A 13,085-nucleotide genomic window follows, 5' to 3' on the forward strand; every position below is an offset into this window, starting at 1 on the left:
GCTAGTTTTCATTTTATCTATTATATTAGCAACAAAATGGCATTTAACTGGGTAAAGCTCCTACCTAAGTATTTGAGTATTGTGACATCTCTACTTGCAAGGTTTGAGTGAAAGATTAGTCACAGATTAGTGAAAAAAGTATCTTTTTGTTAAAACTGGCTTATTTGTACGGATTGTTGCTTTTTCACTGGTTTGTAAGATTTGTCAGCTAACATTTCTTTCTGTTTTTTTTTTCTTTCATAATAACCACACTTCTCTCTCAGCTGCAATAGTGTTCCATCTTACCACAGAGTATCTTATAATTAATGCTGTTGACTTTATACCCCAAAAATGGGACACGAAGTAGTTCTGTGGTTGGGGGCAGGGGTGTTGAAGTTTGTATGGCAACCAAGTTGATTGCGACGATAACTCGGATGCCACTACAGGAGAACTTGGGTTCTTTTTCTTTGCTGGCTCCAGTTCTGTTGGGGTATAAAGTATTAGGTATTTGTATTTTTGCTGTGAAAATAATGGACATAACTTTTAGAGTGTTCATAGCTAAGATCTCTGTATTTGTTTTCCAACTAACAACTAATTTTCAATGGATTGTATCTTTTATTACCTGTTCTCTTAGATTGTTTTTGCTAGTAACCCTTCCTCAGCTTCTGCCTTTGGGGCTTGGATTTATATTGCTTGTACGGAACTACAGTCCTGTGACTAACCATGGAGCTTCAATGCGGCTATTGCTTAAAACTGCTGAAACTTTGTAGTTTGGACTTCATTTTTTTTTCTGTAATAACAACTTATTAAATCTAGTTGTATGAAGCACTGACACTTGTCATCCTTTGCATTCGCTGAGGAGTAGCTCGAAGGCCCTGGTTTATATCCGGGAACCTTCCAGTTTGCTCGGGCAGCACCTTTTTGGGTGGTGCTTTTTGAACAATCCTTTTACAGCGGACGAAGCGCTGTAAAATGCACCTTGTCTCTGACACCAGTAGCACTCCTTTCTAAGGAAAAAAAAAAAAAACAGTATGTTTGAAACGAGGCTGTTTGGTTGTCCACACGTGAGAATGTGCAGTCCATGCGGGGTTTGTGGAGGCCCAGGTGGGTTTCCACGTGAAACCAGTTTTCCCAGTTACAGCCAGAACAGGCAGTGAACAGGTAAGCAGGACACCTGCGCTTTGGTTTTTACCACGACACCAGTCCCCCCGATCATTTCAGGACACGGGTGTTTTTGAAGTCCCGTGTGGGTGTGGAGGTCCTAGAAGCCGGCTCCTAGGGACTGAGTCTTCTAGAAAACAGATCACGGGTGGCATCACGGCCCAGGCCCCTGGAGCGCGCTCCCAACCAGCCAGCGCCCAGCCCGGGAGCTGCTCCTATGGCTCCGGGTGGGGTCTGCGCTCTGGTGGTTTTTCAAACCCCGGGCTCTCACACCCTAGATGGGGAACCGCTCCGTCGGTGTCTGCGGCCCACGCCGCACCTGCCCGTGCTGGGCGCGCGGGGCGCCGGGAAGACGCAGCCGCCGGCGCCAGCCTCGCCCCTTTCGCACCAGCGGCCCTGGGCAGCGCGGGGCGCCGGCTTCCCACTCGGGCTCCCTCCCAGGCAGGCCTCCCAGCAGCTGGAACCCAGTCCCAGGCCCCACGGTCTGTCCTCCCCCGTCCCCTGCAGGTAACCTCCCCCGGGGCAGCTCCCCGTCCCGTTGGGGAGGCTTTCTGCGGCCCTTGCGCGAGTCGCTGTTTTGGAGATGGCCGACTGCTGCACAAGCTGTCACCTGCGGCGAGCCCCGTGGGTCACCGGGAGCCCCGGGCCTCCGGCCTCCGCGCGACCGTTGGCAGCTCTGGGCCCCTGCGGGCCGCCCTCAGGGGGAGGCTGCAAGCCCCCGCCAGGTCTCCTTTTTCCGTGTTTTTATGCACACACAGGAGAGCTAGCGCTACACGTGGACTCCCGTTTGGGGCGTGCTGATCTTGGACCCCACATCCGTCCACGGCGCCGAGAGCGTGCGGGCGCAGCTCACAGCTGCGGGCTACGACCGCGGTCTCGGCCGGGCCCGCACACGAGGCGGCCAGGGCGCGCCCGCGGGGCCCACGGGCTAAGGCTCCCCCAGCAAACAGTGAGGAGCGGTCAGCTTGAAAAACAGACCGAAAGGTGTGCATTTGGCCCCGCGGCTAAGGCCCCCCGTGCCGGGTCGGAGTGCCGGGGTTCGGGGGTCCCAGTCCGCTCCTCTGCTGCTGTGCGTGCGCCCTGGCGGAGAGCGAAGGCTGGCTCAGGTGCCTGGGCTTCTGCCACCGCCGCCGTTAGCCCTGGGGGGCACCCCAGGCGCAAGTGTGTGTGGGTAGGAGCTCGCTCTTTATCTCTGCTTCTCAAGTGGATAAAACACTGCGAGTTACAGCTGAGCCTTGGCACCGATCTGCGGTGAAACAGTCGCACGTAAGCCTGGCCGGAGTGGAGTCAGAGGCTCTAAATAAATCAAGTCTGGGATTCAAAGACCACGTCGTGGCCGTGGCCGGAACGGGTCACGTCCAGAGGCTGTGGACTGAGTAGTGGCTGTCCCGCTGGGACTCAGAGGTTGTTGGGGAGGGGAGACTTCCTCCTCCTCCAGCGTGGGCTCAGAGATTGGGGGGCCCCAAGGAGCTGAATGATGAACAGGGGAAGGCAAAAGACAGGAGGTGGAATGCTCAGTATCAGAGCCGGGAGCGGCTGCACCTGACTTGGGGAATGGGGGGGGGGGGCACCTGTGGGAGGGCCGCTGGCTGCTTTAGGAGAGACCTGGGTCTTAGGAGAAGCTCTCCTGGCTTGGGCATGGTTTCTGCTGAGATAAAGAGGGCTCTGTCCTAACTGTTGGCCCTCTTCTCACCAATTGGCTCCGAGCCTGTGCCAGGTTATTGTCTTCTCTGCCGTCCCTGGCCACCTTGTTCCCATCAGTGCAGGCCTACGCCAGATGCCCTCTTTTCTGAATGGAAGGAAGACTTCCTCGGCCAGTGCTGGGCCCCCACTGCCTGCCCGCGTGGTCGTGCCGAGGACGCGGCCCGCTGGGCGATTTCACTGCTCCTCCTTGAAACCAGCACACACAGTTCCCGCTCTGCAGTGGCTCGGCTCTAAGACCCAGAGCTGCACGTTAGGGAAGACCCAGACAAGAACTGCTGGGAGTGTGAAGGGTGCCGGCCATCTTGGGGAAGCTGCCCAAGGCTGAACGTGCGTGTATCCCGTGACCCAGGGAACACAGCTAGTGCGCTCCGAACACACGGACGGCGCTGATCGGGCAGCCCTGTTCCTCTCAGCGCCCGCCCGCTGCCAGCCGCCCGGGCCCCTTCCGGAAGGGATCCGCACTCCACTCTGGGGGCAGTGAGAGGGAGCTTCAGCAAGTGAGTGCGACCTCACACAAACTGTCACTGTCACGAATTAACCCTGCCAACATCCGGCGGGCGCAAGCGAGCGCAGGGTATGATTCCCATGGGAGAGGGCAGAGGGGGGGAACTACGGGGCGGGGCCTGACGCGGCCTCGGGCTGGGTCACTTCCTGCATTCCCAGTGCTGGGTACACGGGTGTGTGGAGCTGTGCAGACCACTGAACCGTAGGCACTGTGATCTCCCAGTCTCAGTGGACCATAAGCAGGAGCTCTGTGGAAGGTAAAATCCAAAATGCCACGCCCCCCCCTCCCCCCGGCCACCTTCACGTAGGTCTCTTGCACACTTGGGAATAACGGGATTGCCCTCTGGCTGGCCCCGCTAACAGGTCCCACCAGACCAGCCCCTTCCCCGGCTACACGCCTCCACATCCCTGCGGCTACGGTACCTTCCCCCGACTTCAGGTCGCTTCCTGCTCTGCCTGTGTCTCCCAATATCCAGGAGGATTTTTGGGAAATGACAGTCAGTTTGGGAAGAGAAGCAGAGTAGAGAAATGAAGTGTTTTTTTTTTTTTTTTTTTTTTTTTAAACGTCTTTCGATGGGGCCGGCGCCATGGCTCACTTGGTTAATCCTCCGCCTGCGGCGCCAGCATCCCATATGGGCGCCGGGTTCTAGTCCCAGGTGCTCCTCTTCCAGTCCAGCTCTCTGCTGTGGCCTGGGCGTGCAGTGGAGGATGGCCCAAGTGCTTGGGCACCTGCACCCACATGGGAGACCAGGAGGAAGCACCTGGCTCCTGGCTTTGGATCGGCGCAGCGCTGGCCGTAGCGGCCATTTGGGGGGTGAACCAAAGGAAGGAAGACCTTTTCTCTGTCTCTTTCTCACTGTCTGTAACTCTGTCAAATAAATAAAAATCTTAAAAAAAAAAAGTCTACCCATTAACCCCTTCGGCTGTGGCTGTGCAGTGGACCCCAAACACTGAAAGCCAGTTACTCTCAAGGTGCACGTGCTGCTGTGCCTGTCCTGTGCCTGTCCTGTCTGCTTTCACATCCAAAATCTGGCCTCGCTTCCAAGTTATGTCTGTTTTTCATATTAAACAGTTTTCTTTTGGCTTTAGATTCACATAGAGTTGTAAGAAATATGTCAGGAGGATCCATGAATTTTTTACTATTTGCCCCATACAGTCTCACCAAACTGTATTACAGGGTCCTGACCAGACTGCCCGCACGGCTGCAGTCAGGATGCTGAATGCTCCCAACTCCCCTTCGCACCAGGACCCCCCCACCCCCGCCCTGAGGTAGCATCAGCTACTCCCCACCCCCGCCTGCCCCAACTCCCAGCAAAGCCAGTTTGCCATTCTCAGCTGCAGGTCTACAACGGGGCCATTTGCAGGTGCTAAGGTTAATGGAAGTCGAGAATATGTTCTGTGAGGACTGGCTTGCTTCGACACAACCCTGCAGGTTTCTCTCAACTGTCCGGGTCAGTAGTTCCTTCCCAGGGTGGGTGCTGTGCTGCAGCTGGCTAAGCGGCAGCCCCTCTGGGTCCTGACTCCACTCCACTTCCCGTGCAGCTCCCTGCTAATGCGTCCTGGGAGACAGCAGAGGATGGCTCAAGTGCTTGGGCCTCTGCCACCCAGGCAGGAAACTCAGGAGTTCTGGGCTCCTGGCCTTGTCCTCGCTGTTGTGGGCATTTGGGGAATGAGCCAGCAGATGGAGGTGCGCTCCTGCTCCCCACCCTCGTTGTGCCTTGCAAGTAGATGAAAACACTTAAACATATTAATAGCCTGTTCGTTTTTATTGCCAAGTCGTAGTCCATGGTATAGATGGGCAGTTCAACTAACCATTTACTACCGGAAGGACATGTGCATTGCTCCTAGCCTGGGACTGTTAATAAGGCTGCTACATTGTATCCACTGATAGACCTTGAACAATTAACTGTTCTTTTGGTTTGCACTAGGATGCCAAAGAAAAAATCCCTGTACTGTCTGTCTTTGTGGCAGCCCAGATTGAATTGGGGAATACATTTGTAGGGAAAAAAAAAAAGTGTTTGTTATCATTGAAAATGGAAATAAGAGGGCCGGCGCCGTGGCTCACTAGGCTAATCCTCCACCTTGCGGTGCCGGCACACCGGGTTCTAGTCCCAGTCGGGGCGCCGGATTCTGTCCCGGTTGCCCCTCTTCCAGGCCAGCTCTCTGCTGTGGCCCGGGAGTGCAGTGGAGGATGGCCCAAGTGCTTGGGCCCTGCACCCCATGGGAGACCAGGAGAAGCACCTGGCTCCTGCCATTGGATCAGTGCGGTGCGCCAGCCGCAGCGCACCAGCTGCGGCGGCCATTGGAGGGTGAACCAACGGCAAAGGAAGACCTTTCTCTCTCTCTCTCTCTCTCTCTCTCTCTCTCCTCTCACTGTCCACTTTGCCTGTCAAAAAAAAAAAAAAAAGAAAAAAGAAAATGGAAATAAGAACATAGTGAAATGCCATTGTACACCCATTTGATAGAAGATTACAGTTCTAACAATACACTTGAGAGGATGTGGATCTGCACAAGATTCCTTAAGTACTGCTAGTGGGTATAAACATTTTGCAAAACAGTCTGTCATTATCTTGGCGATGGAGCTTTCATATACTATATGATCCAGCAACTTCACACCTGCATACCCAAGAGGAAATAATTCCCATCTACCAGAAAACATGTACGTGGGTGTTTACGGCATCATTCATGTAGCACTTCTGTTCCAGATAAACTACCACACTCGCTGTACCCTGAGCAACCTGAGTGTATTGTCTTCCTCATTCTCCTCTCTTATCTTCATACTCACCTGAAATGATTCCCCCCTCTTCTCCTTACCAAGTTTTTCTCCATTTTTCTAGATATAGCTCAAGCTTCTTGAACTTATTTTGTAGGATTGGGTACACACATATAATAGAGGCGGATTTTCATGAAGTTCTCCCTGTAAATAAACTGACCTTTTGAAGATGATGGCATTGTTTCCCTCCACCTCTACCCTTATTCTTCCCTGGTTTGGCTCTTGTGCTAAATCTTTTCTTTGAGCCACTAATGGAGTCTAAGGACATTAAATAAAAACTCCTCTTCAATTACAGATTTTAACTTGGTTCTTTTGGTTGTATTTCAAATTAGAATATTGAAGAAGTTGCACTTCAGTTATGAAAACTAAAATCTTTTATCTATCCTACTACCAATTGCACTAAGACAAAAAGATATATCACCTAAGAAGTTTAATTATTTGCCCATTTATGGTTGTTTTACTGAAGACAACTAGAATAGACTTATGCCTTTAGTATTTGAAATGAACGATACTCACTGTGTTGACAGAACATCAGTGATTCTTAAATGAGTATTAGAAACAAATCAAAGGACATGTGAGGCATATAAAATAATGATCTTTTAAAACTTTAACCCATTTCAAAAAGTTTCTCTTCTGTATTAACATTAATGAAAACATGCTATAAAAATAATTACTGAGAGCTTAAACCAAAAATAAAATTATCTCCAGAAAAAAAAATAAGGCTGCTACAAACAGTCATATGCAGGTTGTTGTGTGAACGTGTCTTCATTTTTTTTTGGGAAAATTTGTGAAGACTGCAGTTACACAGTGGTAAGGTTATTTTTTTCTTTGCCTTTTTAATTTTTTTTAAAGATTTATTTGAAAGAGTGACAGGGAGGGACAGAGAGTGAGAGACCGTCCACCTGCTGGTTCACTTCCCCAAATGGTTGCAAGGGCCAGAGCTGGGCAAGGCCAAAGCAAGGAGCCCGGAGCTCCCTCTGGATCTCCCACGTGGCTGCAGGGGCCCATGCACTTGGGCCATGCTCTGCTGCCTTCCCAGGTGCATTAGTACGGGGCTGGACCGGAAGTGGAGCAGCCTTGCCTCAAACCAGCACTGCGACATGGAAAGCCGGTGCACAAGTGTGGCTTAACCCACCGCTCCACAAGCCTGGTCCTGGTAATTTCATCTTTATAGATTTTAAAATTTATTTTCATTGTATTTGATAGGCAGAGAGAGAGAGCGAGCGTCCATCTGCTGGTTCACTCCCCCAAATGCGCACAACAGCCTGGAATTCAATCTGGGTTTCCCACCTGTGTAGCACAGGCCTAAGTACCTGAATCATCCCTACTTATCCTAATTATCAGGAGGCTGGATCAGAAGCAGAAGCTGAACTTGAACCCAGACCCTCTGATATGGAATGTAGGCGTCCTGAGCAGTGTCTGACCTGCTCTGCCAGATGCCCACCCTGGCCATGTCTGCTTAGTTTTTTTAAAAAAAAAACTACAAACTTCCAGAGCAGGTGAAACCACCCAGTTCTGGTTGTTGTCCCTCTTTGTGATTTTAGCCTTTCTTTTTTTTTTTTTTTTTTTTTTTTTAAGGGAAAGGGTTTATTGGGGAACACCCTGCAGACCGGAGTGAAGGGGCAGCGAAGGAAAAAAGGGAGGGAGACTGTTAAGAGAGAGAGACAGAGAGGAGAAGAGCTAGCAAGGAGAGAAGATAAAGCAGAGAAGAGGAGAGAGGGGAGCAGAGCCAAGAGACCAGAGGAGGAGGCTGGAGAGAGGAACTGAGAGAGAGAGCAGGAGAGAAGGACCGAGAGAGCACGTGTTCAGGAACAGGCCCTTTTAAAACTTCACCTGAGGGCGGGCAGGGAAGCAGGAGCAGCCAATCCCATTAGGATGGGGGTGGAGCCTGGCTCAGGTAGCTGGGCCATGCGGCCAACTGCGCCAGTTTCCTAACATTCCCCCCTCCCTAATGGATAATAATGAACATTTTTTTTTTCATGTACGTGTTTGCCATTTGTATATCCTTGTCAGTGAAATATATTTTTCAAGATTATTTATTTGAAAGACAGATGGAGAGAGAAAGCGAGATCTTCCATCTGCTGATTCCCTGCTGAAACGGCCCCATGGCTGGAGGTGAGCCAGGCTAAAGCCAGGAGTCAGGAACTCCACGCAGGTCTCCCACGGGGGTGGCAGGGACCTGGGTACTCGGCCGTCTTCGGCTGCCTGCCTAGGTGTGTGGGTTGGCAGCCGGGCAGCTCGCAAGACTCGCTGCTGCTCTGATACGGGATGCCAACGCTTCGCTCCCTGCGACCCAAGGCCTGCCCCAAGTGTCTCTATTTGGGTTTGTTTTTATCATCATGGGGGCTTTTTGGAAACATCACTTGATTTTGTAGAGCTATTTTAGAGAGCTCAGAGAGTGCAGCACGCTGTTCGGTCAGTAGTTACTGCGTAGCTCCTCAGCACTTCTCCCCCAGTTTCCCTGCTTGCATTAGCCGTGGCAGGTCTGTTAGAACTGAGCACTTCTGTCATTGCTACATTGTCATGAACGAAAGTCCATGGTTCAGGTTAGGGTTTACTCTTTGCACTGTATGTTTTTATAAATTTTTAAAAGGTTTCTAAAAATATTTATTTGGAAGAGTGACAGAGGCAGAGAAAGAGATCTTCCAACTGCTGATTCACCTCCCCCACCCCCACCCCCACCCCCCAAATTCCTGCAACAGCCGGGGCTGAGCCAGGCTGAAAACAGCAGTTCCGGGACTCCAGCCAGGTCTCGCACATGGGTGGCAGGGACCCAGACACTTGGGCCATCTTCCGCTGCTTTCCCAGACACAGTAGCAGGGAGCTGGATCGGAAGTGGAGCAGCTGGGAGTCAGACCAGCACTCGGATATGGGCTGCTGGCAGCACAAGCAGCGGCTTGACCTGCTGTGCCACATCACGCCCTAGGGCGGGCATCTGGAGTTCATTCGGGGAAACAGGAGCCTGGTTGCTGGAATGTGAGACTTTCTGTGGGGAAGTAGACTTTCTAAGAAACTGCCAAACTAGGGGCCGGTGCAGGGGCACAGTGGGTTAATCCTCCACCTGCAGTGCCGGCATCCCGTACGGGCGGCGGTTCTAGTCCCGGCTGCTCCTCTTCCAGTCCAGCTCCTTGCTATGGCCTGGGAAAGCAGTAGAAGATGGCCCAAGTCTTTGGGTCCCTGCACCCACCTGGGAGACCAGGAAGAGGCTCCTGGCTCCTGGCTCTGGATTGGTGCAGCTCCGGCGGTTGCGGCCATTTGGGGAGTGAACCAGCGGATCGAAGACCTTTCTCTCTCTCTCTCTCTCTCTCTCTCACTCTCACTCTCACTGTAACTCTACCTCTCAAATAAATAAATAAAATCTTAAAAAAAAAACCTGCCAACCTGTCTTGGTACAAAGTGGCAATGAGTCCTTCCACTCTGTGCCCTTTCTGCATTTGGTGTTGCCGGTGTGTGGGTTTCATTCTAAGAGGTGTTCCGTGGATGGCATCATTTTGACCCATATCTTCTCTCATCACCGTCTGCACATCTTGGGCGAAGTGGCTCTGTAGATCTTTTGTCTGGTTTTCAGTTGGATCTAGGGTTTCCTTATTGTTGGCTTTTCAGTTTCCGGAAAGATTTGGACACAAGTTCTTTGTGTCACAGGTGCTTTCTCCCAGTTTGTGGCTTGTAGCATCTTTTGCAGGAGTTTTTAATTTGAATGATATTCACCTCACCCGCTTCTTCATTGACGGATAGCGCCTTTGGTGTTTAAGGAAAAAAAATCATCGCCAAACTCGAAGTCATCTAGAAGTTCTTTTTCAGAAGTGTTCCGGTTTTGGTTTCTGCACTTAGGTCTGTGAACCATTTTGAAGTTCGTTTTTGTGAAAGGTGTAGCATGTCCAGATTATTCTTTTTCTTTTGGTGTGTGTCTGTAGTAATGTCCATTTTCCAGCATCATTTGGTGAAAAGACTTCTTTTTCTCCACTAATTTTTCTTTGCTCTTTACATTAACTGATTTTCAGTGCTGAGCCCACCTAACTTCCTGGGATAAATCCCACCTGTGCATGATGTGTAATTTTTTTTTTTTTTAATTTATTGAGGGGGGCGGGGAGGGGCAGACAGACTCACTCACTCTTCCGCCCACTGGTTCACTGGGGAATGGCTGCAACGGCCGGAACTGGGCTAATGCGAAGACAGGAGCTTCTTCCCGGTCTCCCATGTGGGTGCAGGGGCCCAAGGACTTGGGCCATCTTCTACTGCTTTCCCAAGGATAGTAAGGAGCTGAATCAGAAGTGGAGCAGCTGGGACTTGAACTGTTGTCCATATGGGATGCCGGCACTGCAGGCGGTGGCTTTACCCGCTATGCCACAGTGCTGGCCCTGGATTAATTCTTGATAGAAATATTTGGACAATTTGCTGTTGAGAGGTTTGTGTGTGTGTGTGTGTGTGTGTGTGTGTGTGACAGGCAGAGTTAGATAGGGAGGGAGGGAGAGAGAGAAAAAGAGAAAGGTCTTCCTTTTCCGCTGGTTCACCCCCCAAATGGCCGCCACTGCTGGCATGCTGCGGCCAGTGCGCTGCGCTGATCCGAAGCCAGGAGCCAGGTGCTTCCTCCTGGTCTCCCATGAGGGTGCAGGGCCCAAGCACGTGGGCCATCCTCCACTGCCTTCCTGGACCACAGCAGAGAGCTGGACTGGAAGGGGAGCAACCGGGACAGAATCTGGAGCCCCAGCCAGGACTAGAACCTGGGGTGCCGGTGCCGCAGGCGGGGGATTAGCCAAGTAAGCCGTGGCGCCGGCCAGAGTTTTTGCAATATATATTCATGGGAGATACTTATCAGTAATTTTCTTATTTTTTAAAACAGATTTGAGAAGTGAGTTAGTGAGATCAATCTTCTAGCTGTTGGTTCACTCCCCAAATGGCCACAATGGCCAGGGCTGGACCAGGCCAGAGCCAGGAGCCCTGAACTCCATCCAGGTCTCCCATGTGGGTGGCCCATGCACTTGGGCCATTCTACTGTTTCCCTAGATGCATCACCAGGGAGCTGGATAGGAAGTAGAGCAGCCAGGACTCAAATCAGCACCCGCATATTGGCATTGCAGGCACTGCGCCACAAGCTGGCCCCAGAGTTTACTTACTTTCTAAAGAGCCAAAACTGGGGAAAGGCATTTGGAACAGCTGTTGACTCAGGACACCCACATCCCCTGTCCGAGTGCCTGGGTCAAGGCCTGGCTACCCCACTTCTGATCCAGTTTCCTGCTCATACACTTGGGTGGCAGCAGATGACTCAGGTATGTAGGAGAGCCAGATGGACTTCCCGGCTGGTCCAGCCCTGGCATAGTGGGCATTTGGGGAGCGAAGTTGTAGATGGAAGGTCTCTGTCTCTCTCTCCCTCCAACACTCTTTCAAACAAATCAAGAACCCTTTCAAAAAAATCAAAACAAACCCAACCAAATGGAGGCACAGGCTTTTGGGATGCCCACATGTCATGTGGAGTGACAGGGTTTGACACTGGGCTCCGTGGTTCCACAAGCATCTTTTTAAAAAAACATTTTTGAGAGGTAGAGTTACAGTGAGAGGGTAAAACAGAGGGTCTTCTATCCACTGGTTCACTCCCCAAAGGCCTGCCACAGCTGCAGCTGCACCGATCTGAAGTCAGGAGTCAGGAGCTTCTTCTGGGTCTCCCACGTGTGTGCAGGGGCCCAAGGACTTGAGCCATCTTCCATTGCCTTCCCAGGCCACAGCAAAGAGCTGGATTGGAAGAGGAGTGGCCGGGACTGGAACCAGCATCCATATGGGATGCCGGTGCTGCAGGTGGAGGATTAACCTGCTGCACCACGGCACCGCCCTGCCACCCCCCACAGGCATCTTAAACACTGTCTTAACTGCTAAGCCGAATGCCCACCTGATGATGTTTCTAAATTAACCCTGTGCACTGTGCACTTGCTAAATCACTTAATTACTAGTAGCCTTTTTGTATATTCTTTGGAATTTTCTACATAGTCATGTTTTTAAACACAGTTTTCTAATCTTTATTGTTTTTTAACTTTTTAGTAGTTTGTTTGAAAGGCAGAGAAAATCTCCCATCCACTGGCTCAGTCCCCAAATGCCTACAATAGTTAGGGCTGGGTCAGGCCAAATGGGAGCCAGGAATCCTATGCTTGGTCTCTCATGGAAGTAGCAGACTGTGCCATCACCTGCTGTCCCCAGGCCCACATGGACAGGAAGCTGGAATCTGAACCCAGCACTCTGCTCAGGGACGTAGGCAGGCCAAGCTGCGTGTAACTGCTTCGCCACAATGCTGCCTTTTTTTTTCTTTTTTAAAGATTTTATTTTATTTGAAAGTTAGTTACAGTGAGAGGTAGAGAGAGAGAGAGGTTTTCTTCTGTTGGTTCACTCCCCAAATGGCTGCAACAGCCAGAGCTGCGCCGATCTGAAGCCAGGAGACAGGTGCTTTCTCCCAGTCTCCCACGTGGGTGCAGGGACCCAAGGACTTGGGCCTTTTTCTACTGCTTTCCCAGGCCATAGCAGCGAGCTGGACTGAAGTGGAGCAGCTGGAACTAGAAGTGGTGCCCATATGGGATGCCAGCATGGCAGAGGATTAACCTACTGGGCCACAGCGCCGGGCCCTCTTTGGTTTTTATTGCTTTATTGTACAAGCTAGAAGTTCCAGCAGATTGTTGTATAGGAGTGAAAAAAGTGGATATTATGTATTATTTCAGTTTCTTGAAATTTGTCAGGCAAGGCATTATGGCTTAGCATGTAAACTTTGGTAAATGTTACCCATGAACTTCGAAAAATGTATTCTAGAGTTATATGTCCATAAAGTCATATTTGCTACAGTATTAAAGTCATCTATATACTAGTAAATTTTTTTCTTCTGGTCCTCTTGTTGACTGAGAGAGGTATGTTAAAATCCCACTACGGGTTTGGAGTTGTCTGTTTCTTCTTGCAGCTTCTTCCTTGTTTGCTTTATGTATTTTGCATG

At 50.9% G+C, this 13,085-nt stretch overlaps 1 protein-coding gene and 1 non-coding gene across 5 annotated transcripts in view; both read left to right on the forward strand.

Annotated features, from left to right (window-relative positions):
- The window catches only part of CPEB3 (cytoplasmic polyadenylation element binding protein 3), a 276,322-nt gene that overhangs the window by 218,940 nt on the left and 44,297 nt on the right, over positions 1–13,085 (forward strand). Inside the window, exon 11 of one of the 4 annotated variants that reach the window (XM_051823386.2) lies at positions 614–804. The exons of the other annotated variants lie outside the window; for them this stretch is intronic. Within the exon in view, the coding sequence (XP_051679346.2) occupies positions 614–700 (87 nt within the window). The 3' untranslated portion in view covers positions 701–804. Of the gene's footprint in view, positions 1–613; positions 805–13,085 lie in introns of those variants that run through there. 4 annotated transcript variants of the gene reach the window in all.
- On the forward strand, positions 5,224–5,345 carry LOC127484273 (small nucleolar RNA SNORA31). The gene has a single exon (XR_007911154.2). It is a non-coding gene; the product is annotated as a small nucleolar RNA SNORA31 (small nucleolar RNA).

This window comes from Oryctolagus cuniculus, chromosome 15 (genome assembly GCF_964237555.1).
Source record: "Oryctolagus cuniculus chromosome 15, mOryCun1.1, whole genome shotgun sequence".
Lineage (NCBI taxonomy): Eukaryota > Metazoa > Chordata > Mammalia > Lagomorpha > Leporidae > Oryctolagus > Oryctolagus cuniculus.